This window comes from Heteronotia binoei, chromosome 15 (assembly GCF_032191835.1).
Source record: "Heteronotia binoei isolate CCM8104 ecotype False Entrance Well chromosome 15, APGP_CSIRO_Hbin_v1, whole genome shotgun sequence".
Lineage (NCBI taxonomy): Eukaryota > Metazoa > Chordata > Lepidosauria > Squamata > Gekkonidae > Heteronotia > Heteronotia binoei.
The window spans coordinates 53,558,860-53,585,687 of record NC_083237.1 but is presented as its reverse complement, the minus strand read 5'-3'; the positions used below and the strand labels follow the sequence as shown (position 1 = coordinate 53,585,687).

Genomic DNA, 26,828 nt, shown 5'->3' with positions numbered 1-26,828 from the left:
AGATGAAGATATTGGATTTATATCCCGCCCTCCACTCCGAAGAGTCTCAGAGCGGCTCAGAATCTCCTTTATCTTCCTCCCCCACAACAGACACCCAGTGAGGTAGATGAAGATATTGGATTTATATCCCGCCCTCCACTCCGAAGAGTCTCAGAGCGGCTCACAATCTCCTTTATCTTCCTCCCCCACAACAGACACCCTGTGAGGTAGATGAAGATATTGGATTTATATCCCGCCCTCCACTCCGAAGAGTCTCAGAGCGGCTCAGAATCTCCTTTATCTTCCTCCCCCACAACAGACACCCAGTGAGGTAGATGAAGATATTGGATTTATATCCCGCCCTCCACTCCGAAGAGTCTCAGAGCGGCTCACAATCTCCTTTACCTTCCTCCCCCACAACAGACACCCTATGAGGTGGGTGGGGCTGGAGAGGGCTCTCACAGCAGCTGCCCTTTCAAGGACAGAGCTATGACTGACCCAAGGCCATGCTTGCAGGTGCAAGTGGAGGAGTGGGGAATCAAACCTGGTTCTCCCAGATAAGAGTCTGCACACTTAACCACTACACCAAACTGGCTCTCCACACCAAACTGGCTCTCTCTTTGCATATTAGGCCACACACCCTTGATGTAGCCAATCCTCCAAGAGCTTACAGGGCTCTTAGTACAGGGCCTATTGTAAGCTCTTGGAGGATTGGCTACCTCAGGGGTGTGGCCTAATATGCAAAGGAGTTCCTGCTACAAAAAAAGCCCTGCCCCCTGCCATTCTGATCAGACAGTGGGTAACCTTGAAGAGACCAAGACTCTGACTCAATATAAGGCAAATTCGCAGCTTCAGGTCCTGGCATTCTTAGAATCACAGAACTAGAAGTTACCCTCAGGGGTCATCTAGTCCAGCTCCCTGCACAATGCAGGAAATTCACAAATACCTCCCCCACTCCACACCCCAAATCACCCCCTGTTCCATGCCCAGAAGATAGCAAAAAAATTTTTAAAAAAAACCCTCCAGGATCCCTGGCCAAACCGGCCTGGGAAAAAAATTGCTTCCTGACCCCAAAGTGGTGGTTAGCATTTCCCAGGTGGGTATGAAAGGGCCACAAGAACTAAGCACTGATGCAACCCTTCTTGCCCTCTCTCTTATGCAGGCCTGGCACCAGGGGTTCTGCTGCACACACACCCCACACTAGAACCCTTTACAATGTTTATTTCTTAGAAGCCTCTGAAGACCACAGTGTTTTAGCGGTGTCTGGCTGAGCAGCACCTTCCCAGGAAGGGGCAAGGGGAGTAAAGGGGCACCTCGTGGCACCCCCAGGTGGGGTAGCGCCCTAGACAGCTGCCTACCCCACCTACTCCCACATGCCGGCCCTGCTCTTATGATCTGCCTAAGAAGATTCATTCAGCTACACTTCCCAGCTGAAGTCTTGGGTGTTCCCAGTGCACGTCTGCTTAGCGGTCCCTGGGGAATGAATAAAGCAGCAATGTATTGCGTTGTTTAGCCCTGGGGACTTAACAAGGGGGGGCGGGAGGCAGCTGTGGAATTCCCCCCCTCCTGCCCCCTTCCTAGCCACCCCAGATCCTGGCTCTTTGTAGGTAAAGGAGATCTCATCGGCGCCGACCTGCCCAGCAAAGACCAAGTGATCAAGACAAACGCGGACGTCAAGGCCCTGACTTACTGCGACCTCCAATACATCAGCCTGCGTGGGCTCTTCGAGGTGCTGGAGCTGTATCCCGAGTATTCCGCCAAGTTCATGGCCGACATCCATCAGGACCTCACCTTCAACCTGCGCGAGGGCAGCGAGATTGAGGTAGGGGGGGTGTGCGCCACTGCAAGTGATGCGGAGGCCCGCCCCTTTTCTTCTTCCTCCCCCCCCCCCCACCGTTCTTCTAGCCAATCACCTGCCTGCAGCTGCCACCTCTCTGCAGGGGTGAACTCCATCGATTCCCGCGGGAATCGCTCACGCTCTTTGAAACTCCCCGTTGCCAGTGGAAAGCCATCAGAATCCATGCTTCTGCTTCAGCGCTTCTCCCCTGCCTTTGGCACTTCATACTTCTGTATGAATACGGAAAGAGGCTCTCCTTCCCCCATAATCCCAGCTGGAGCAAAGTTCAGGGCACCCTGCAGTGGGAGACAGGAAAGGTTTTGAAGGAGGCCTGGCAAAGCATCAGCTACCTGTAACTTGGGGAAATCCCAGGGCTTTGCATATTAGGCCACGCCCCTGTGATGTAGCCAGTCCTCCTGGAGCCTACAGGAGGCCCTGTACGAAGATCCCTGTAAGCTCTTGGAGGATTGGCTGCATCAGGGGTGTGTGGCCTAATATGCAAAGGAGTTCCTGCTACAAAAAAAGCCCTGGGGGATCCATTTACCAAAATGTACCTGGGAGGGATACCAGGGTTGTCAGATCCCCCTTGACCACTGGGAGGCGGGGTAGGGCTGCCAGATCCAGGGTGGGAACCCCCCTGAAGAGTTGGGGGGCAGATGTTTCCAATTTCCTTCCAGACCAGGATGGCCCAGGCAATCACTTGGTGGCCCCATGTGCAGCGTAGTAAGCTGCAGTACTGCAGTCCTAAACTCTGTTCCTGACCTGAGTTTGATCCCGGCGGAAGCCGGGTTCAAGTAGTTGGCTCAAGGTTGACTCGGCCTTCCATCCTTCTGAGGTCGGTAAAATGAGCACCCGGCTTGCTGGGGGGAAAGTGTAATGACTGGGGAAGGCAATGGCAAACCACCCCGTAAAAAGTCTGCCAAGAAAACGTCGTGATGCGGCATCACCCCGTGGGTTGGTAACGACTCGGTGCTTGCACAGGGGACTACCTTTACCTTTACTTTTTACCTTTAAATTTACCGCCATTACTGGCCATGCTCCTAAGGTTCCCAGGTTCCTTTTGGCCACCAGCAGGGGATTGGGGGTGGTGAGTAAAGTTGCTAGATCTCAGTGGTGCAAATCCTGGATGTTTGGGGATAGAACCTGGGGAAGACAGGGACCTCAGCAGGGTCCAATGCCATAGAGTCTATCCACCAAAGCATCCATTTCCTGCAGAGGAACTGACCTCTGTAGTCTGCAGATGAGCTGTAATTGCAGGGGATCGCCAGGTCCCACCTGGAGACTGGCATCCCTAACTGGGCTACAGATTGGCACTGCAATGCTAGAGGAGGTGTGGGTTAACTCGTTGCCTCCAGACTATTTCACTGTTCATAAACAGACCCCCCCCCCCCCCGGGATGCTTTAAGACTCAGCATGGGGGTGGTCTGATATCAGACACGTCTTTTAGATTCCGTCATAGAGCCCCGGCATCTTGTACAACTTGATGCTGAGGCATCGTTTGCCAAGCGTGTGCCTTTTGCCCATGCTCAAAACAGATTTTGCCGGTTTCCTAAACTGGGATTTTGTAGTAATATAAAAGAGGTCCTTTTATAGCCTGCCCATACCCTTCCCAGCTCCCTTCCCGTATACAAGTTTGATGCTCTTTCCTCCTAGTTTTAAAAAAAATCCCAACATTCTGATCCGTGCCCACCCAGCTTTCTGATCCATGCCTATTATGGGAGTTGGATCATCCTCCAGGTTAATTGCTTGGCTTTGTGCCCCATCTCCTTTCGGTACCCTACAGAACAAGCTCCCCATGTTCTGGAATGTCAGCACATTTCCCCTTCCTTCCTGTCTCCTCGTAATGATAGTCCCCTGTTCTCCTCCTCCTCCCCCCAGTCCTCCTATAGTTCTCAAACCTACAAAAGGCCTCCTGATCTCTTATAGTGGGTTAAGAGAGAGAGAGAGCACCTTGGTGCAGGTCTTACCCTTGGTCCTCTGCCGTATTCCTCAAGCTTGTGTGCCTCCAACTGCCCCCACAACCAGAGCTGGCGCATGGGCGTGGGCAAACTAGGCAAATGCCTCGGGCGCCAGCTCCCAGCAGGGATGGGCACTCCCTCCTTGCTTGCGCCATCCCCGAGCCTCTGCAGCGCCCGCTGAACTCGGGGAGCGCTGCAGAGGGAAACCGACCGGGGTTTTTCTTGGCTTTAAGGGGTCCCCCGACCCCTTACTTGAGGGGGCGCGCATTGGGGTTCTGCCTCAGGTGACAGAACCCTATGTGCCAGGCCTGTCCACAATGTCCCTCTCCTTTCTCTTTTCAGAGTGAAGGACGGTTAGCGTTACATCTGCATGAGCTGAACTCACCTTAGCTGATTTGCCAAGCCTGGGTTGGCTTTCAACTGTGTTTTGAAACCATGGTTGGATTTTGATTTAAAGCTAACCGTGGTTGGCTTGGTGCAGATTTAACACTGTCCGGAGTTAGCACTAAAAGTGGAAAGGAAGGGGAAATTGGAATGGGAAATTAGGAGCACTTCAGCTGAGGCAGCCCCAGCCGCTAACTACAGTTAAGAGATAAAGGGTTTATATTGAGGACTCTGAAGAGACAAAGATCACATGTCTTGTTCCAGCCTCTGTTTACCTCGTGGCCATGTGAGTGAAGGGTTGTTTAATGCATCAACCTCATTTGAATTTGCTCATTTGGATTTGCTCTTTGGGTCTGGTTTCCTCTGGAATGCTAATAACAAAGCAGGGAGCCCAGTTTTGAATTGCAAAACAGGTGGAAGGCTTAAGCATCCTGCCGGCGGCATTTACATGCTGTGTGTGGTATGCACACAGTCCCTTGCCACAGGGATCAGGAAACAGCTTCCCTATGTCTCATCAGCAGAAGCAGGTAGCGACAGACTTAAGCATCCATCCTGCTGCATTTACATGCTGCGTGTGGTATGCGCACAGGAGCTTGCCACAGGGACCAGGAAACATCTTCCCTATATCCCTATATCCAGGGGTGGAATTTTAGCAGGAGCTCCTTTGCATATTAGGCCACACGCCCTGCTGTAGCCAGTCTTCCAAGAGTTTACAAAAAAGAGCCTTGTGAGCTCTTGGAGGATTGGCTACTTCAAGGGGGTGTAGCCTAATATGCAAAGGAGCTCCTGTTAGGATTCCTCCTCAGCCTGTATCTCATCAGCAAAAACAGTTACAATTTTCCCTGCTCCATACCACTTCAGGTTGCAAGAGCCGGCGGGCGGGACAATTGCACCCTTGAAAAAAACACACCCAACTTCTTTGTCTGCACAAAGATGGCATGTTCTGCAGAAGGTCTGGTCAGTCGTTTCTTCCTGGCGTGCTGTATGAAGAGCGCGTTCAGACCCACTCATGAACACGGACATGCTTATCTCACACACACCTAAAGCAGCACAGTCCGGGAACAGTAGTTTCACATTTGCTGATTGCATAAATGTAAAGCTGTCTCTTAAGGGCAGCCATAGCGTTGATCGGTTTCGTCTTCCTTGCAGCTGGGAAATTCAGGTTTCATTTTGGGGCAGAGGAAGGAACTGCTGGAATTGCATCAGCTTCTGCCTGTGGGGAGGCCCGTGCAATTGATTCCCTCCTCCACTGACTCCTGACATCAGGCCTTTAGAAAAGAGCAGCGGGTTGCTCATCCCAACAGTTATTCTTTTGCCCGGCTATTCTGCCACTGAGATGAAGAAAGGGATTCCAAAACAAGGGCCTGCGTTGGGGGGAAGAAACAATCTCTTTCCCTCTCTTAGCCTCTGATTCGTTGGGGGCTTTTTTTAAACAGTGAAGATCAGGAAGTTTGCTTCTTCAGAGCTCCTGTGTTGCGTTTTAAAGCTGAAACATACAAGGTCAAGGAATCCGACTGCAAATCTCTCATGTCCCTTGAGATCAGGACAGCACCCACAGCAGAGAGGTCTTTGCTGAGACACAGGTTTGCAGGATTTTGCAGGGTTTCCCCTTTTGCGGCAGCAGAGGTAGGAGGCAGGTTTTGCCCCACAAAAGGAATGTCCCAAGCATTCCTTCACTTTCACCTAAGATATGAATTTGCAGATGCTTTATATGGGATACAGTGCAAGCTTGCATTCCTGTTGATTAAATCTGCTCTGCCCCACTGGATCCCACTGATTGGGCAGCCTCCGCACTCTCCCAGCTGTTTTGCAGATGGCCGTTGACTGACCTTGCCCCACAAGGGTCTCTTCCCTTAGTAAGAGCCAGTTTGGTGAAGTGGTTAAGTGCATGGACTCTTATCTGGGAGAACCGGGTTTGATTCCCCACTCCTCCACTTGCAGCTGATGGAATGGCCTTGGGTCAGCCGTAGCTCTGGTAGGAGTTGTCCTTGAAAGGACAGCTGCTGTGAGAGTTCTCTCAGCCCCACCCACCTCACAGGGTGTCTGTTGTGGGGGGAGGGAAGGTAAAAGAGATTGTGACCGCTCTGAGATTCAAAGTATAGGGCGGGATATAAATCCAATATATTCTTCTCCCCTCACGATGGAGTGCGACAGAATGACAGAGCCCATGAAGTGGCTTTTTATGTTTTCTCCATTTAAAAAATTGGTTCCCAAGTGGAACTGCAGAGAGCCTTAGCTCAAGTGAAGCCTTTATCTGAGCTGCTTATGGTCATATACCTAACCAGCTGGGTGACATAGCGGTTAAGGCCTGGCAGGACTGGGTTCGAATCTCAGATGAGGGGACTGCCTGCCATGTTCTTCCAGCCTAAGCTGCCTCACAGGAAGATTGTTGAGAGGATAAAGTAGAGGAAGGGAAAGCAATGCGATAAGCAAGTTTGGGTTCGTACTGGGGAGAAAAAATAGAGTACGCATTTAAAATGAATACAAATAATATATTCTACATTGGAGATATGCTGTAAGTGGTTAGAATCAGGGTTTTTTTTGTAGAAAAAGCCCAGCAGGAACTTATTTGCATATTAGGTCACACCCCCTGACCAAGCCAGCCGGAACTGCATTCCTGTGTGTTCCTATTTAAAAAAAAGTCCTGGTTAGAATGACTGTCTAAAATCAAGGGGACCAGGGTTCAAATCTACACTCTTGTTGGGAAGATCAGTGAGTGACGAAGGCTGGTTGCTGTCTCTCAGCCTACCTTGTAAGGTAGTTGTGACTTAAGCTGGAGGGAGAGGGAATCATATATGACACTCTGGAAGGGCAGAACAAAAATGCAATCAATAGATAAGAATGTTTTTTTTGGGGGGGGGGGAGGGTTGAGTCACCAAAACTGGAGTCAAATCTAGTCTAAAGATATTTTGGGGGATGTGTTTGAAGACATCTGAGTGGAGGCTGGTGTGCTGAAAGAGTTGGTAGTTCACTGAAACCACACTCCAGCTCCCCAAACTTCAAAGGCTTGTCACCAGCTAGGCCTAATCAAATCTCCCCCCTTAAGTCTTGTCTACAGCCTTCAAAGATTTCCACTTTGTAAAAAAGAAGTGCTCTCATGCTTGCTGAATCGCCTGCTTCTAATTCACTTCCACTGCACTTTACAGCTGAATTTTACTGTGTGAAATGTCAAAATCCACTCGCAAACCATCTCTGAAGTGCGTCCAAAGTGGAATGAAAGTGTATCCTTCAGGCCTTTTTTGCAAGAGGTCTTGGCCGAGGTTTCTCCCTGCTTCTCAACCCTACCTAGGAAAATTTCTCATGGAACTTAACAGCCCAGATTTTCACCCAGCTGGCTGGAGTCCAGCTAACTGGAGATGGAAGTCGGTGAACATCAGTTGACCTTGGCAGGAAAGGGAGGCACTGGGAAAGCAACACATGGTTATCCGATTTCTCACCTTGTCCACCCGCGGGGGACCAAGGGTATCCCTGCCCACTTTCTCCTCCTACTCATACCCTCCCCTTGTCTCCAGCTCCCCCTTGCCAGGACAAACCCTTGCTTCCCCTGCTGATTGTGATGGTGGTTTTTGTCCACTAGGACCAAGACCGAGACCAGCAGCCCGTAATCGCCCGTAAGCTCTCCAACAGCCGTCGGATGGTAACAATGTTTGGGCGCTACCGGCCTGGGCTACATGCGAACCAGTGACCGAGAGGTGAAAGGTCGTTGTGTGCCGTCCCACCTGCCTTCCCTCACCTCACCAGCCCTGCACACTTGGCTGCTGCCGTGTGGCACCTCAATGTGAAAGGCTCCCCTGAATTTTCACCTCCTCTGCCTGTCTCCTGACACTTTCGATGTAGCCTATGGAAATCTGTCTGTCTCTAAGCTTGTCTGGTGGTGGTGGGGGGGGGGGGGGTGTCTGCTGTTTTGGGTCTCCAGGCTGGATCGGACTGCTAGAACCAAAGGAAGATACTCAGGCAAGATACTCTGGCATAAGGCTCTCCCTGTGTGAACAGAATCTGTCCCTTCGCAAACTGGGGTTGTTTCCACTTGGGGTTTTGGGCCCAATTTGGAGGCTAATGGGACGTGCCCTCCCCCACTTCCTGTAGTAGTAAGCTTCCCAACTGGCCAAGCCCAGTGGGGAATTCTCTGCCCACAGCTCCAGCCTTGAAAAATTGAGGCACAGGAGGGAAAAAAATGGCCACTGTGGTGACACTCTAGGCATTCCCTATAGTGTCTATGGTCCTGTCCTGAGGAAAACCCATTGCTGCTGCACTTAATTGGCAGCCACAACCACCAAGAACTATTGTCATGTGGAAGTCACCTGGGGCTTGGATCTGAAGGCACATCAATGTAGCATCCCATAGAAGTGCCTTCCACTGAACCTTAGAACCAGATCTACACCGCTAACTCAACCCTGCCTTAGTAGCCTATTCAGGGAATTTTAGTTCTGTGAGATGCAGTAACCAGAACGACTAAGGGTGCTTCCACACACCCTAAATAATGCACTTTCAATCCACTTTCAATGCACTTTGCAACTGGATTTTACTGTGTGAACTGACAAAATCCAGTTGGAAAGTGCACTGAAAGTGAATTGAAAGTGCATTATTTAGCGCATGCAAAAGTGCCCTAAATGAAAGCACTTAGCCAAATTACAAGGGTTTTTTGGTGATAGAGAATAGAAACAGAGCCATATTGGTGTAGTGGTTAAATGTATGGACTCTTATTTGGGAGAACCGGGTTTGATTCCCCACTCCTCCACTTGCACCTGCTGGAATGGCCTTGGGTCAGCCATAGCTCTCACAGGAGTTGTCCTTGAAAGGGCAGCTGCTGTGAGAGCCCTCTCAGCCACACCCACCTCACAGGTTGTCTCTTGTGGGGGAGAAGATACAGGAGATTGTAAGCCATTCTGAGTCTCTGATTCAGATAGAAGGGCGGGGTATAAATCTTCAGTCTGCAACAGAGAGATGGCAAGGGGCCAGGGCAGATGAGTAGAAGCAGCCTTAGAGGACAGGCTATACAGTCACAAAACAATCGGCAAGATTTGCTCGGTCAGAGTTGGCAACTTGGAGGAAACCAAGTGATAAATAAAATGGGTGGGGCTCTGAGGGGACAGGTCAGGGGCAGGAACTTTATTGAACAAAGTGAAACCCTGTTGGCTCCTTCTGACTCCTGTTGCCAACAGTGTGGTTGAAGTGCAGTGGAGAGAACACGCCAACAGCTGCCTCATCTCTTAAGTTGCCACAATGATACCAGAAGCACCCGTGTCCCTCTGCTAGACTCACCTGTTCAAGCTCCCCCACTGCCCCACAGCTGAAGACCACAGATTATACTTTGGCTGCCAAGATTCCAACCCTTCTAGTGCATGGTAAGATAGCCACTGTATCAGAGACATCCCCTGTAGCTTTCTAGCTGAACAGAGAGCTCACGGCCAGGGACACCTTAAAGAGTAACAGTAAATTTACACTGGAATAAAATGTTATTAGACTTTAAAGTGCCCCCGGACTTCTGCTTTGTTTTGCTGCAATAAACTTAACACAGCTACCCCGCTGGAATGATCACACCCTGTATCCCAGAAATGTGAAACGATAGTAAAGCTCTGTGTGTGTCAGATATCTTTTCTTCAACGGCCATCTTGGTAGCCCTGGCAACCCAAACCTGGTTGGGTTTAGGCCGATAGCCTGGATGGAAACTGTTTCAAGGGCTAACTTATTTCTTTCTTTCTTTCCCTCCAGGGACTCCTCCGATTCTCCAGGTCCCCACGTTTATCCCAGGTATCTTGAATTTGTTGACGGTGGGGAGGTTTTTGAACAGTGGCCAGATTCATTTGCGTGGGGAGGGGGGGACTTCAAGCAAAACCTCCTAAGAAGAATTTGCTTGGTTATTTTGTTGTATTGTTTTTACTTTGGTGATTTGCCTCAGGCAGGTCTCCTGAGAGACAGCAGACACCATCTCTAAATAAAGGTTTAAAATTCGAGGGGATTTAGCTAGTTGAGGTTTAATATTGTTGCTTTAAATCAGGCTCAGTATTTAAGGGCCACAATTAAACCAAAGCTGAACTCCTGACTTCAACAATATATGCCAGTCAAACTGTAGCTCGGGAGCCACTTGTAGCTCTTTCACACATATTGTGTGGCTCTTGAAGCATTTGCTTTTTAAATCATTTCTCCAAGCCAAGCCATCCAGCAGCTTGGAGAATGCATTTAAAATTAAAGTTGCTTTCTTACCACTTCTCTCTCCCCCTATATTTCCCTCCCTCCCTTCCCTCAAACATCTGATGTTTGTGTCTTGCGGCTCTCCAATATGTGATATTTATTCTATGCGGCTCTTACGTTAAGCAAGTTTGGCCACCCCTGATATGTGTACTTAGCTCTCCCATTTTTTAAAAAAAATTCAAACACTGGTTTAATTTGGGTTTTGAAATACATCATATATGTGTGTGTGTGTGCGCGGCGCGCGCGATGTATTTCAAAACCCAAATTAAACCAGTGTTTGAAACTAGGGGGGGGGGGGGGGGGAATCAGCTTTCAAAATTCCAAATGTTGCTAATTTTATTGTAGAATTTGATTGCAGGTCTTGAGCCATGACTGCTCTGTCCTCCTCAGAACATTAATTTTGAAATGCTTAACATGACATAATTCTTGGCATTCTTACTTTCTGTCGCTGATGCTATTATTTAGGAATGAATGCTCAGCATCGCCCTCATTCCTTAGCTCAGTCTCAGTTCTCCCGCTCTGTAAAACATGGAGAAAATAATGGCTCTGTTTGCAAAGATGCTGGATTTTGTACATTAAAAACTACTGTATAAAAGCATTTATAGTAATAAAGCGATGCATGAAGTGGAAGAGGACGCTTGGATCTTAGAAGCGGTTCGTAGGCCAGTTGCAGCTACATTTGGCATTCCGAATGCAACAGGCAGTTGAAAGCATATAAGTGGGATATAAGTGCTGAATAAGAATGGGATGGATCCAGTCTTCTGCAGGCATGAGGAGTTAATGGCAGGACCGGCTCTGCCACTAGGCAAACTAGGTGATCGCCTAGGGCACCAGCCTTCTGTGGGCACCAAATTGCGCACACACCCCACGTGACTCAGTGACATTAACAGTGCAGGGGAGGGCCCCAGAAGTTAGGCTTGCTGAGGGTGGCAGACGGTCTAGAGCCGGCCCTGATTAATGGAAGCCAACAAACTTCCCATCTGACTCTTGCCCTTGAAAAGCCGTTACCAAAGATCAGGGGACCCTCCTGGAAAGCAACCACTGTGGCCCAGGAGGAAGAAGCTACTCCTTTACTCTTGTGCATGCAGAATTCAAGCTCCCTGCATTTGCTGTGCTTGAGAAGAAGACGAAGACGACATTGGATTTATATTCCGCCCTCCACTCGGAGTCTCAGAGCGGCTCACAATCACCTTTATCTTCCTCCCCCACAACAGACACCCTGTGAGGTGGGTGGGGCTGAGAGGGCTCTCACAGCAGCTGCCCTTTCAAGGACAACCTCTGCCAGAGCTATGGCTGACCCAAGGCCATCCCAGCAGGTGCAAGTGGAGGAGTGGGGAATCAAACCCGGGTCTCCCAGATAAGAGTCTGCACACTTAACCACTACCCCAAACTTGCTCTCTAGGAGCAAAGAGGTGAGTTTGTCCAGTTCTCCTTTTTTTCTACAGGGCTTCCTTTTTCCAGATCACATGGCATTTTGTTCAAGAGGGACCCTTGACCTTCAGTAGCAGATTTTGGTGGGAAACACCAGGCTGCGGGGTTAAGGATAGAGGAGGAAGATCCACCTCTGTTTGAGAAGGTTGGATCCAGTCCAGTCACAGTAACAAGTGCAATCGAGCCAGCTTTTTCACTCAGACTGATTTCCCACTCGCCCTATGCCGCTGTCATGCCTGATTTCACACTATCTGCCCTGGGGCTCTAACTAGCTTTGGCTTTTTCGTGTGGCAAACAGAAACCTCTAAAAACCAGTTTGTTTTCTGTGCAAAAAGCCAAAACTAGTTGCAGCCCCTGGGCAGATAGTGTGAAATTGGACGGAAGCCCCACAGAGAAGAGGAGCGTGAGAATGGTATAAGGAGCGTGGGAAATTGGTCTCAGTCTTCCCTGATTCTTCTACAGCCCCAATCACAGATGGTTCATGAAGGTCCCACGATCAGCAGCATGGCCTTTTTTGTGGCCCCTTCCTTACTCACCAGCAGAAAAAACTGGTTGGATCCAATTCATTGCTTTTCCTCTGCACTGACAGTGATCCAGTGTTGACATGGGGGGGCGGGAAGCTGAAGAGCAGTTTGAATGTGCTCACCTTCCCCTCAAACCCTCTTCCTTTTCTTTTCCATTTGCCAGTCTCGTCCTGACAGCGGTGCTGCCCTTGAGAAGCCCTTGCCCTCCATCCAGGAGTACAGTGAGGACCCGGAGGACTTCTTCCAGCCCTCGCCAGCCACCATCACTCGCCGTAAACTCCTGCTACCCAACCTCAATAGCCCTGTGAGGCGGGGCTCCCTCAGCAGCCTGCTGGGGGATGATTTGCGCCAGTTCTCAGCCCTGCGGCGGACTTGTCGTTCCCCGGCCCGCTACAGCCAGGGCCGTAGCCCTTCCCCACGGTGCCGCCGGGAGGAACGCCTCTCTGATAGCGAGAGCAGCGGCGGCTGGAAACCTGGCAAACTCCTCATTCCGTCCCTCGTGAACTACGGGCCCCCAAACCTCAGCCCCAGGTAAGGAAGGGCGACCAGTTTGCCCCGCCAGGCTGCAAAGCAGCTAATGCTCAGCGATCTTCAGAAGGGTGAACTGAAGCAGCTGGAAGGAATCCTGGATAAAAATTGACATGCCGATCTCCTAGGTTTGATTTTGTTGGTGAAAATTCACATTTTTACGGACCTCTGTAGCAGGCCCATAGCTATTCTATCTTTACGGCCCCTCTAATCAGTGGGGAGCAGTGAGGGGGTGCCTGTAAAACAGGCAATCCTGTGGGGAGAGCTCTTTCCGCAAGATCGGCTGCTTTGACAGCTCTGCCGAGCTGCCCAGTTTCGGCTGCCGGTTTCAACCGGGCACTCCAGCAGAGCCTATAGAACAGTACAGCCAGGACTGGAACTACAGGTTTTTTTGAGGGAGGGGCAAAATTAAAAAATGGCGCCCCTTTATGGGCTCATTCTACCCACTTTCTGTTTGCCGTGCAAAAAGCCAAAGCTAGTTGCAGCCCCGGGGCAGATAGTGTGAAATTGGACAGAAGCCCCATAGAGAAGAGAAGCGTGAGAGAGAATGGACTCCATATCCAATTTGGTGCACCCCCCCCCCTCTGGTGGCGCTTGGGGCAAGCACCCCCCTCTGCCTCCCCTAGATCCGGCCCTGAGTACAGCAGATCCTGTGGGAAGAACTCTCCCCACATGATTGGCTGTTCTACAGACTCTGCTGAGGTGCCCAGTTGAAACCGGGCAGCCCAGCAGAGCCCGTGGGGAGAGGTCTCCCCGATTTTTCTTAGTTTACCCAGCTAGTCCTGGGAGACTGGCTGGGGAAGCGAAGAAAGATTAGGAAGACCTCACCCTGCTGGCTCTTCTGGGCTGCCCGGTTGAAACCAAGCAGCGTAGCAGAGCAGCAGACCTGTGGGGGGAACCTGGAGGGATCCAGCTTCACTGCTGAGAGCCCGGTCCCCTGGCCCAGTTAAAGAAAAAATCCTGCCTGTGGCCCCACCAAATAGAAATCCTGGCTACAGCCCTGCTCTTTAGTGTCTTTCTGAATTAGATTTTGAGAATTTGACTCTCGTTTGCGGAATTAACTAAGGTGTGAGTGTTTTTTTAATTACCGGTAGCTCTATCCTTTCTCCCCAGCTCTAGAACAAGCAATACAAATATTGCAGAGAAGCTGTATTAAGTTCTAGGAGTGACAGGAAGAAAAAGCAGTGGAAAGACCCTCGATCCACAAAGAAGGGCTTAATTTCAGCCAGGTCTTGTGAGGGCTTTCTCCTGGAATCTGTTTTTAGTACTCTGCTGTGGAAATTATAAAAGGATGGGTGCCTTCACGCATGCAAACTAATGCAGTTTCAATGCACTTCAGCGACAGTTTGCAAGTGGATTTTGCCATTTCACACAAACCGATTTCCCACTAAACTTAGGCCGCTCTCACTCTCCTCTTCTCCGCGGGGCTGCTGCTGGATTTCGCACAAACTGCGCTGGACCAGTGAGTTGCTCCACCTCTCAAGTTCCCTCTGCAGCAGGCAGGATCCTCTGAAAACCAGTTTCTGTCTGTCGTGGAGGGAACTTGAAAAGGGGCGGGGCAACTCGCCAGCTGGGGCAGCTTGTGCAAAATCCAGCAGAAGACCCCCAGGGAAAAGGAGCAACGAGACTGAAACAAGGGGCGTTTTTGCACTGACCTTAATTGGCAGCGACGCCCCTCTTCAGCGCGCAGGATCAGCCCAGATTTCGCACCAATTGCCGCGGAGCACCCGGAAGAGCCGGAAAGTCCCGCGGCTTTTGCAGCGCAAATGGAAACCGCCAAAATCCAGTTTCCATTTGCGCCGCAAAAGCCGCGGGACTTTCTGGCTCTTCCAGGTGCTCCGCGGCAATTGGTGCGAAATCCGGGCAGATCCTGCGCGCTGAAGAGGGGTGTCGCTGCCGATTAAGGTCAGTGCGAAAACGCCCAAAGTGAGTGGGAAATCGGTCACAGTAAAGTCCAGTTGCAAAGCGCATTGAAAGTGCATTATTTAGTGCATGTGTGAAAGCGCCCGATGTCTTGGTGTGTGTGCAGCATGCCTTTACCATTTGTTAATTATAACTGTAGGCCTAGCTATATGTTACATTTTCCTGGGCTCCTGGGCAGATCTGCCAAGACAATCTTCAGCTCAGTTCCCAGGCAAGCAGGGGCACAATTCAGATCAGGGAGAAGTGACAAAGCCTTTCTGCCTAACAGCATTTTCTTCATCTGAAAGGGCTTCATGGAAATCCTGTTGTGGAAATCTGACTGGCCAGCAAATATGTGTAAGGCCACAATCACGCACACTAAATAATGCCCTTTCTTTTTTCTTTTTTCTAAATTTTGAAAAGCTTTATTAATATAAAGTGCAAGGTACAATAGTGATGAGACATCAACAGATGTGTAGCATGTACCAATATAAAATCGGGAAATGGAAACATACAACGTCAGCTATTAAAGGCTAATTACAACATTAGTTGACATGACATCAAAATAGCGTGGTATGAGTCATTAGGGTTCCTGCTGTCCTTCGAGACTTTATCAATAAAGGGACGCCATTTGCACATAAAGTCTAGGGAAGCGGTTTGGGAGGAGCAACGAGGATCCAAATCATAGGTGAGCTTATCTAAGACAAAATAATCCCACAATTTCAGCCACCATGCCTGTCTCGAAGGAGGAGTTTGTTGCTTCCAAACCAGGGCACTTTCAATCCATTTTAAATGCACTTTTGAAGTGGATTTTGCCAGTTCACACAGTAAAATCCAGTTGTAAAGTGGATTGAAAGTGCATCATTGAGTGTGGGTAATTGCAGCCTAAGGGATGCGGTCACACGTACCATTAGTGACGACACAGCTCCCTCTGGCTGACGGATTAAATGTGTTCGTTCAGACAGCCACATCTGGCAATCGAGCGTCATCCGGGCTCATCCAGGCTTGCTACGCATGAATAGCGCATTAATTGGACAGCACATAAAGTCCGACCCTTTTTCAAAACAGCGGCACAAGATCGGCTTTTTGTTGTTTGGACAGCTCACGCGCGATACTGCCTCTCACCTTTTTTTTTTTTAAAGAAAGCCCCAGCAGACATGCGCATTGCCAGATCATCCGGGAATCTGAGGTGACGCTTCTGCTTCTCCAATCAACACAGGATCGGGGGGGGGGGGGGAACGTTATCCCACTATTCAGAACAGGAAAAAATTCTTTTTTTTCAATGTGGAGGATTTCAAGATATCATTGTCGCTGCCAATTTCTAGGAAAATAATTCCTGGCAGTTCCGTGGTTTGGATCGGCAATGTTAATTCTGGAAACTTTTGCCCTTCCCCCCTGCCTCTGAAGAAAGTTTTTATTTCCCAGCTCCAGACAGTTGGGCGCATGTTTAATGGACCCCCTCCCCTCCCAGAAATCACCATCTGATTACGCATGCTCCAAGAAAGGAGCGTGATAATATTGGATGTCTGATCGCGCACGACAGAATGAATCGCATTCTTGGATGCTCGTCTGAACTGCCCTGCATCGAATCAATATTCAGCAGATCAGATTTGAGCGCTTTACACCCGCTTTTAATGGTAGGTGGGACTGCCCCCTAAGTTTCCCAAAGAGGGGAAACAGCAGCTTCGGGGGCCATTTCAGGCTGGGAAAGTGACACAAAGGGGCCGCTTTGCTCCTGATCCCGATTGGGCCCTGTCATGCCTGAGAACTGACAACAACCCTAGGAAGTAGATCAGGCTGCCTGGCCCGAGGTCACCTGGCGAACTTCTATGCTTGAGTGGGGGTGCAAACTAGGGTCTCGCCAGAGGGCTGTTCCTAGCATGGCGCTTACAGCACATCATCCAGAGTCTTCATGGTGGATATGGGGAGGATGTGAGGAAAATGTGCCATATTGTTTGGCCCTGTTCAGTCAGTCTGAGCTGGAATTTGACTGGGGGGAATCTTGGTCTTTACGGCTGGGGCCCCTTGTGCTGAACCACTCCAAGATACAGAACAGAAGAAGGAGGACTGTAGATTTATACCCCGCCCTTCTCTCTGAATCAGAGTCTCAGAGCGGCTTACAATCTCCTTTATATTTTGCCCCCACAACAGAGACCCTGTGAGGTAGGTGGTGCTGAGAGAGCTCTCCAAGAAGCTGCCCTTTCAAGGACAACTCCTGCGAGAGCTATGGCTGACCAAAGGCCATTCCAGCAGCTGCAAGTGGAGGACTGAGGAATCAAACCTGGTTCTTCCAGATAAGAGCCCACACACTTACCCACTAAACCAAACTGGCTCTCAGAGGAAGAAGGGATGATATTCAAGGTGGCTGCTACGTATGTTGCTGCCCTAGTTGAATTTAAGTGTTGACTCTCTCCTGCCCCTCTGCTGAGCAATAAAGGATTACAGGACCCTTTTTTGGTAGAAAAAGCCCAGCAGGGACTTATTTGCATATCAGACCACCCTCATGTCACCATTGTTTTCTGCAAAAAAGCCCAGCAGGAACTCATTTGGATATTAGGTCACACCCCCTTGACACCAAGCCAGCCGGAACTGCGTTCCTGTGTTTTCCTGCTTTTAAAAAGCCCTGAGGTCTACTACGTTAAAAAATCCGGGCAGGTAGCCGAGTTGGTCAGATGCAACAGAACAAAGTTAAGAGTCCAGTAGCACCTTGAAGACCGACACAGTTTTATTCAAGGTAACTGGACTCTGTTGCATTAAAAGATGAAGATATTGTTTTATCTCTCTCTTTCTTTTCAATGTCGATAAACTTTTAACAGTCTCTCCACTTACAACTGGGTCATTGCCCTGACCTGCATAAGCCCAGGCTAGCCTGCTCTCACCAGACAGGGTTTCCAACCTCCAGATGACATCTGGAGATCTCCCACGATTATAGTTGATTTCCAGATGGCCAAGATCAGATCCCCTGAAGAAAATGGTTGCTTTGGAGGGTGGACTCGATGGTATTGTACCCTGAAGACATCCATCCCCTGTTTAAATCCCACCCACCCCAAATCCCCAGGTATTCCCCAACCCAGAGTTGGCATCCCCATTGTCAGATCTTGGAAGCTAAGCACGGTTGGCCTTCACTACTATTTGGATGGGAGACTTCCCAGGAATACCAGGGTTGTGAGGTGGAGGCAGGCAACAGCAAAGCCACCTCTGAATGTCTCTTGTCTTGAAAACCCTACAACAGGGGTCCCCGGGCCACAGACCAGTACAGGTCTGCGGCCTGTTAGCAACCGGGTCGTGAGCTGTATAATTATTTCATTATATATTACAATGTAATAATAAAAATAAAGTGCAGAATTGTATCATCCCAAAACATCCCCCACCCCCTGTCTGTGGGAAAATTCTCTTCCACAAAACTGGTCCCTGGTGCCAAAAAGGTTGGGGACCACTGCCTACAAGATTGCCTTAAGTCAGCTGCGACTTGATGGCAGTTTTCACCACCACCACTGTCGTGGCATGCATCTGAAGACTGAAATGCATGGCCGGTAACAGGCTGATGAGGTGCAAAGCAGTCTCTGGACATTTCCCCCAAAACCACCAGCTCTCTTTTTATCATGGATATATGAAGCTGCCTTATACTGAATCAGACCCTTGGTCCATCAAAGTCAGTATTGTCTACTCAGACTGGCAGTGGCTCTCCAGGGTCTCAAGCTGAAGTTTTTCACACCTATTTGCCTGGACCCTTTTTTTGGAGATGCCAGGGATTGAACCTGGGACCTTCTGCTTACCAAGCAGATGCTCTTCCAGTGAGCCACCGTCCCTCTCCGAACATAAATTCAGTTTCTGAAGCAGGTGCCCTTGCGATAAAGTTAGTAGGGTTGCCAGGAAATAACTAGAGATTTTGTGGGTGGAACTTCAATAGGTTATAATGCTGTGAAGGCCACCTTTCAAAGCGGCCATTTTCTCTAGGTGAACTGATGTCTATTGCCTGTAACAGCAATGGATTTCTAGCCACCACCTGAAGGCTTGGCAGCCTTGTGTAACAGAATGCCGGACTACGATCTAGGAGAGCCAGTTTGATGCAGTGGTTTAGTGCACAGACTCTTATCCGGGAGAACCAAGTTTGATTCCCCACTCCTCCACTTGCAGCTGCTGGAATGGCCTTGGGTCAGCCATAGCTCTCACAGACCTTCTTCCCCTGTAGTGGTTAAGTGTGTGGACTCTTATCTGGGAGAACCGGGTTTGATTCCCCGCTCCTCCACTTGCAGCTGCTGGAATGGCCTTGGGTCAGCCATAGCTCTGGCAGAGGTTGTCCTTGAAAGGGCAGCTGCTGTGAGAGCCCTTTCAGCCCCGCCCACCTCACAGGGTGTCTGTTGTGGGGGAGGAAGATACAGGAGATTGATTGTAAGCCGCTCTGAGTCTCTGATTGAGAGAGAAGGGCAGGGTATAAATCTACAGTCTTCTTCTTCTTCTAGGAGACCCCAGTTTGAATCCCTGTAAGAGCACAGAAGCTTGCTGGGTGACCTTGGGCCAGTTTTCTTTTCAGTCTGACCTACTTCACAGGGTCATTATGAGGATACAGTGGAGGAAAGGAGAGCGACATAAGCTGCTTTGGTCCTCACTGGAGAAAAAGACAGCCTATAAATGAAGTAAAATAGTACAATAAAATAAATATTGGCATTCCAGCTTCTGGTTGACCTGAGCCTGACTTTATCTCTCTCCCAGACCCTAGTGTGGCTCCACCACGCCCTCTTCCATGGGTTTCTCCTTAGCTTAAAAGTAAAGGTAGCCCCCTGTGCAAGCACCAGTCGTTTCCGACTCTGGGGTGACGTCGCATCACGATGTTTTCATGGCAGACTTTTTACGGGGTGGTTTTGCCGTTGCCTTCCCCAGTCATCTACACTTCCCCCCCCAGCAATTTTACTGACCACGGATGTATGGAAGGCTTCCGCCAGGACTGAACTCAGGTCATGAGCAGAGAGCTTCGACTGCAGTCCTGCAGCTTTACCACTCTGCGCCACGGGGCTCCTTAGCTTGGCTAGTTATAAATACTGGGCAGCTCCACCGCTTGCCTTCCTGCATTTTGCAGCCTTCTGCTTGCATCCTCACTCCAGTTCCCTTTCGGTCCAATCGCTGGGCTCGCATCCTGGCTGGTGGCTGATTCTGCCCTCATACTAACAATCCTTGGGGGGGGGAAATCTACCCTCAAGACCCCATCCAGCTGTAAACTAAATTTGACATCACGCAGCTTCCTGTGTGCCGAGCACCATGGAATACCTACAGATCTGCCATTAGCGATTTGTGCTTCTAGGGCGCAGGGTGTGATTTTCACAGCAAGCTTAAGACCCAGCACCTCCCATTTAGGCAGCTGTAAGTGCACACAAACTCCACTGATACTTAAGTATATGAAACTGCCTTCTATGGGTAGTCCTTCAGGCTCAGCACTGTCTGTGCTACTGGCAATTAATCAGGCAAAGAAGGGTTTTTTCCTTCTGTTCTACCTCTCTTACCTGAGATTTGGCTTTAACCGGGGCATGAACTAGGGAATCATTTGAATTTCTACCTCATCTTCTGCATTGTATCCTCGCTGGTTTGAGCAAGTTCAGCCATCTTCAGATTTGTGGTGTTGTTGTTTTTTAAAGTTGTCTGATTTTATTTTGATGGCACAAGTATTCTTCCATACTGCATCAAAAATATTTCTGAAGCATTGTTACGAAAAGCTGGAATAACATCCTGTGGTCGGAAGGTCAATGCTGATTATGGCACTTTCACACTAATTGAATAATGCACTTTCAATGCACTTTGCAACTGGTTTTTCCTGTGTGGAAGGTCAAAATCCACTTGCAAGCAACTGCTAAAGCACATTGAAACTGGATTGAAAGCGCGTTATTCAACGACTTCCTTAAATGTGCATTGCCTGCACTGAAAGGTGCATGTCTGTCTAGCATGGGTTAATCTCTTAAAGGTAAAGAGTGCCAAAGCTCAAACTGGCTGAACAGTCACACCTTCTGATCTGTAAGTTCTGCTCCTCCAACTTTAGAACAATGGTTGGCTTCTTTTACTGGTCAGAAGTCTGCATTCCGCACACGTTCAGATGCACTCTTTTGAAAACTACCAGTGTACATAATAGTTACCTTGCTGGATCGAATCACAAGTTTATCAGATCTGGTGTTCTGTCTCTAGCTGTAGCCAGCCAGAGAAGAGAAGCGCACAAATTAGGCATAACAGAGCCAATAAAATCCTGGGATCTTTATATGAAAGGACTTTGGGCTGAACAAACTCCTGTGTGACTGAATAATAATTTCATAATTGTCTATTTTATTTATTTTTATTTATTTATGATTTGTATCCCGCCCTTCCCACAAAGATGGCTCAGGGCGGCTCACAACAGATAATAAGACAAAAATTAAATTAACATTTAAATATATAAGCAATTAAAACAGTCAAAACATTCAAAACCTTAAAACATCAAACCTTATAACAGTATGAGTAGCAAGAATCTGATAAAGCTACATTAGTTCCCATATCAGTTAGGTGTAAGCTAGCCGGAAGAGGGTTGTCTTAACCAGGCCCTGCGGAACTGACTAAGGTCCCGCAGGGCCCTCACCTCCTCCGGTAGCTGGTTCCACCATGTAGGGGCCATGACAGAGAAGGCCCTGTCCCTAGTTGATTTAAGGCGGGCTTCTTTTGGCCCAGGGATAGTGAGAAGATTTTGGGTTCCCGACCTCAGTACTCTCTGGAGAACATGTGGGGAGAGACGGTCCTTCAGGTAGGCAGGTCCCAGGCCATATTGCTACCCAACCTACCCAGATGTACCTAGACCTACCCAGCAAGAGCTGGGTTAAGCATGGCAGGCTCTTCTGGAGAACCAAGTTTGATTCCCCGCTTCTCTTCCACATGAAGCCTGCTGGGTAACCTTGCACCAGTCACAGTTCTTGTTTATTTTTATTTTAGGCAATTTATAGTCCGCCCTATCCCAGGGAAGGGTTCGGGCGGATCACAGCATTCTAAAAACAGTATAAAAAACAACAGTTAAAACCAGAGCGATGCAAATGATTTGACAAATCATAACAGTTCTCTTAGGACTCTCTCAGCCCCACTGACCGTCGGGAGAGGAAGGGAAAAGTGATTGTAAGCCACTTGGGACTCCTTAGGTAGAGAAAAGCAGAGTATAAAACCAATTCTTTTTCTTCTGCCCCCCCTTCTTTTCCAACCTCTGGTTTACTAGAGAGCCAGTTTGGTGTAGAGAGCCAGTTTGGTGTAGTGGTTAAGTGTGCGGACTCTTATCCGGGAGAACCGGGTTTGATTCCCCACTCCTCCACTTGCACTGCTAGCATGGCCTTGGGTCAGCCATAGCCCTGGCAGAGGTTGTCCTTGAAAGGGCAGCTGCTGTGAGAGCCTCTCCAGCCCCACCCACCTCACAGGGTGTCTGTTGTGGGGGAGGAAGGTAAAGGAGATTGTGAGCTGCTCTGAGACTCTTCGGAGTGGAGGGCGGGATATAAATCCAATATCTTCTTCTTCTAACTCATCTCTTCAGAGTCGTCGATGGAATCGAAGATGATGGCGGGGCATCAGAATCGCAAACCTTTAGTTTCAACGTGGACCAGCCCCACAGAGCTTGGTGCAAGAGCATGCAGTGTCAGGTAACCATGACAACAGAAGCGAAGAGGTCCTTCTACCTGTCTTGAGGAGGCCGAAATCCACTTAGCCACCACTAGCCATCAAAGCTAATTTAAAAAAGAAAAACACCTTCTGTAGACCGAAAGCTATCTTCAGTTCATTTGAGAAGTGCCATTGAGCATCACAGGGCTTTTTTTTTAGCAGGAGCGCACAGGAACGCAGTCCCATCTGGCTTGGTGTCTGGAGATTGTGGTCTACTATGCAAATGAGTTCCTGCTGGGCTTTTTCTGTAGAAAACAATGGTGTTTCTGCGAAAACAATGGTGACATCAGAGATGTGTGGCCTAATACGCAAATAAGTACCTGCTTAGCATCAGAGGCTCATAAAGTTTTTACGTTTAAAGAAAAGGTGGTGAGCTCTTCACCTGGCCCACCATAATCACAGTTCTGTTGTTATAGCTGGTCTTCCGAAGGTGCGGACAGCGGTCTAGGGATGTTGTAGCCAAGCAGGTGTCAGCTTGCTGAGCAAGCACATGCGAGACCCTGCAGCCTCACATAACAACAGGACATGTATAGATAAATAAATAACTACAAGGTGTTTTTAAAAAGAAAAGAACAACAGTTGTGTATGGAAGAGGCAAAAGAAATGGGGCAGATAGGAAAGACCCAAGGAAAAATGAGCTGCCTTGCCTGTCATGAAATGTCCACGTTCAGAGGCGGTCTACCACTGGATATCAGTTGTGGAGGGGGCACCAGGGAAAGGGTTGCGGGCAGCATAGGTGGGTAATGAGCTTGGGCAGTGAGAGAGTGTGCAGGGAAGCAGGGGAAGGTAAAGTTGTCAGATCCCCCCACCCCCGGGCCACCAGTGGTAGTAGGAGGGATAGAGTTGCCAGACCCCGGCTGGGATACTCTGGAGATTATCATATGGTCTTTTGTGTAGAATCGCCAGGAGATCTAAGAACGTCTGGCAGCCAGAGTTCTAGCTTGGTGGTGAGCTAGACTTGTTTTTAAGGCAAGAGAAGTTTCAGAGGTGGTTTGCCTTTGCCTGTATCTGCGTCCTGGCCCTGGTCTTCCTTGGAGGTCTCCCATCCAAATACTAGACAAGACTGACCCTGCTTAATTTTTGTGATCTAAGAGGATTGGGCTAGACTGGACTATTCAGGTCAGGGATCTCTGGGTAATCTTGCTCTCTCTGGGTCATCAACCACCCGCCCTTCGATCTTCTTGCAGGGATGGAACCAGCCAACCTCCTCCTAGCTGCAGAATCCGAGGAGATAAAGCAGAACATCAGGAAGCTCAATCAAGAGGTGAGAGCCAGGCTCATTTGGTGGTAGGGGGTCACTGGGCTTCCCCCTCGGGTTGTTCAGCGCCGGGTGTAGAAAAGAACAAGTTAAGAAGCTCTAGAAAATGAAAAAAGTTAAGAACTGCTTACAGTGTCTCTGAGCAGGTGCAGAGTGCCTTTCATATTCAGAACACAGAAGCCATGTCCCAAGTCACAGTGAATCTGGCCCGTAGCCTGGCTCCCTGACAGTTTTGGGGGATCCTTACCCTATACTCTGAATCTGAGTGGTCACAATCTCCTTTCCCTCCTCCCCCAACAACAGACACCCTATGAGGTAGGTGGGGGCTGAGAGAGCTCTTACAGCAGCTGCCCTTTCAAGGCTGACCCAAGGCCATTCCAGCAGCTGCAAGTGCAGGAGTGGGGAATCAAACCCGGTTCTCCCAGATAAGAGTCTGTACCCTTAACCACTACACCAAACTGGGAGGGGGTGGCCAGGAGCAGACGCTGTACCTCCCATGCCTTTTAAAGGGCTCGCAAATCAGCTGGTTGATGGGGTCTAAATCGGGCGGGAGGGGTAGCAGAAGCAGTCATCAGCCTCCTATGTGATTTAAAGGGGCCCCTCCGCCCACAGCCCGTAGCTAAGGGGCTGCAGTGAATGCACGTGCAATCTCTATGCACTTGATTTGTTATTATTTATATGTGCATGGAGTAATTCTCACATTCAGAGCAAGTACAACTCAACATGTGATCGAAACCAAACATATGCCCAGGTCCTGGTCCCCCGGACTTTGTAAAGTGAATGTGTCTTGGCCATTACAAACTGGTGTGTACGCATGTACAGGTAGGTGAACAGGGGTAGCGAGTCCAAGTGGTGTTGCAATCCAGGTGTTGGCCTGGAGTCCTGGAGACCCAGATGTGTAATCTCCACTCCACTAGGAAAGCCTGATAGGAGACCTTCGGCTAGTCACAAACTCTCAGCCTGACCTCTCACAGAGCAGTAGATGTGAAGGGAAAAAATGAAGGAAGAAGATGATGATGATGATATTGGATTTATATCCTGCCCTCCACTCCAAACCTCAGAGACTCTGAGCAGCTCACAATCTCCTACATCTTCCTTTCCCACAACAGACAACCAGTGAGGTGGGTGGGGCTGAGAGGACACAGCAGCTGCCCTTTTAAGGACTTCTGTCAGAGCTATGGCTGACCCAAGGTCATTCCAGCAGGTGCATGTGGAGCAGTGGGGAATCAAACCTGGTTCTCCCAGATAAGAGTCCGCATACTTAACCACTACACCAAACTGGCTTTCTGGAGAGGAGAATGCTTTATTTTATTTACTACGTTTCTACCCTCTCTTTTCTCCCAATGGGGATCCAAAGCAGCTTACTTCAATCTCCTCTTCTCTGTTGAGGAGAAAAATGGGGTATAAATAGCTAAATCAATAATCTAAATATATACATCCAGGAAGGGGGAGCAGGAAGCTCCGCTGTACCTGGATAAGCTGTACCTTTAGAGCCAGTTTGGTGTAGTGGTTAAGTGTGTGGACTCTTATCTGGGAGAACTGGGTTTGATTCCCCACTTCTCCACTTGCAGCTGCTGGAATGGCCTTGGGTCAGCCATAGCTCTCGCAGGAGTTGTCCTTGAAAGGGCAGCTGCTGTGAGAGCCCTCTCAGCCCCACCTACCTCACAGGGTGTCTGTTGTGCGGGAGGGAGGCAAAGCAGATTGTAAGCCATTCTGAGACTCTGAGATTCAGAGTGTAGGGTGGGGTATAACACAATATCATCATCAATCTTCTTGTTCTTCGCTGAAAATTTCCTTCCCCAAAAAGAACACTGGCATGGAATTTGAATGTCATTTGTATGGGGTTTTTTTTAAAAAAAAATCCTGTGTGCCACTTTGGGAACAAATTCTGACAGATAAATGGAATAAGAATATAGTTTAGGAACCATGCAATAAATGTAGAGAGATCTTGCTGTACTGGGAATTCAGACTCAAGGGCCTCTTGGTTGTAAAGCGATATTTCCGGACAGAATTGGGGACCAAGCGTCCCTTTAAGCGCTGACGGGACCCTGTCTTTTTGGCTAAACTTTGGCCACTGGAGGTCCTTCCTTCCCTATTCCCACCCCTCCGAAATGTAGAAAAGGTTGTTCGCAATGCCTGGTTTGTTTTGTGATATGGATGTCTTCGTTTCTGCTTCTGGGGGGAGGGAAAGAGATGAAAGAGGCAGCTCCCCCCCTCCCCAAATGTGTATCCTTGGTGTTGGCGTTTCTGACTCAGGGTGTCAGGGTTTAAAATTAGCACAGGGTTGGTGACAATTTCATAGCAACAAAGCCAGCCTTCTCTTCTACCCCCCTCCCCTCCGCCTCTGTGCTCTTTTCCTTCAGTCTCTGTGGGGGCTCTATTTAGGCCGAGCATCCTCCACTCCCTCCCCACCCCCATTCCCCGTCAGTGGACGGGGCTCCTTTCCTTCAGCTGCTTCTTGAATGTCTCATAGAGGCTGAGATGGATCACAGCAGAAATAAGTCTAGACCCAGAGAGCCAATGTGGTGTAGTGGTGTAGTCCAAGTTCGAATCCCCACTCTCTTGGAAGCTTGCTCAGTGATCTCATATGTACATTTAAATTATAAATCTAAATGATAACGTGTCTGATATGAAACCTGCACAAAATAAATACATGAATAACATGATAGCCAGCGTCAGGATCTTGGGAATTCAGGTTCGAATCCCTGTAGGGTTGCCAGGTCTCCTAGCCCAGGGGTGTCAAACATGTGACCCGGGGGTGGAATCAGGGCCCCAGAGGGCTCCTATAAGGCTTCCTTCTCTCTTTCTCTCTTGCTTCCTTCTGCATCACAGCTTGCTTTGCCAGGCTTGCTCAATTGGACAGGAGCTACAGAGCAAAACCTCGATTTTCTCCATTGGCTGAGGCTCCTCCCTACAGAGCAAAACCTCGATTTTCTCCATTGGCTGAGGCTCCTCCCTTAAGGATGAGGGGGTGGGGAGAAGAAACGTTGGTTCACCGGGCTCTCTCAATTGTACAGCAAAGCTACATGCCTCCCTGCTTTCTTCCAGATCAGCCACCTGAACCAGGAAGTCTCCCACCTGAGCCAGGAGCTGCAGCTTTTGATGGGCCTCCTTCAAAACCAGCTGACTGCTCTGTCCTCTTCCTCCTCCGCCTCTGCCCTCCCCTCAGCCTGTCCTCATAACAG

The 26,828-nt window shown here is 49.3% G+C and overlaps 1 protein-coding gene across 3 annotated transcripts in view; it reads left to right on the top strand.

Moving 5' to 3' along the window:
• The window catches only part of KCNH4 (potassium voltage-gated channel subfamily H member 4), a 110,970-nt gene extending 84,142 nt beyond the window's left edge, over positions 1-26,828 (top strand). For 2 of the 3 annotated variants that reach the window (XM_060256110.1, XM_060256109.1), the window contains exons 11-16: positions 1,587-1,801; positions 9,871-9,909; positions 12,469-12,836; positions 22,261-22,366; positions 23,573-23,649; positions 26,692-26,828. In XM_060256110.1, the coding sequence (XP_060112093.1) occupies positions 1,587-1,801; positions 9,871-9,909; positions 12,469-12,836; positions 22,261-22,366; positions 23,573-23,599 (755 nt within the window). In that variant the 3' untranslated portion in view covers positions 23,600-23,649; positions 26,692-26,828. Of the gene's footprint in view, positions 1-1,586; positions 1,802-7,735; positions 7,851-9,870; positions 9,910-12,468; positions 12,837-22,260; positions 22,367-23,572; positions 23,650-26,691 lie in introns of those variants that run through there. The other variant, XM_060256111.1, reaches the window with a different exon arrangement.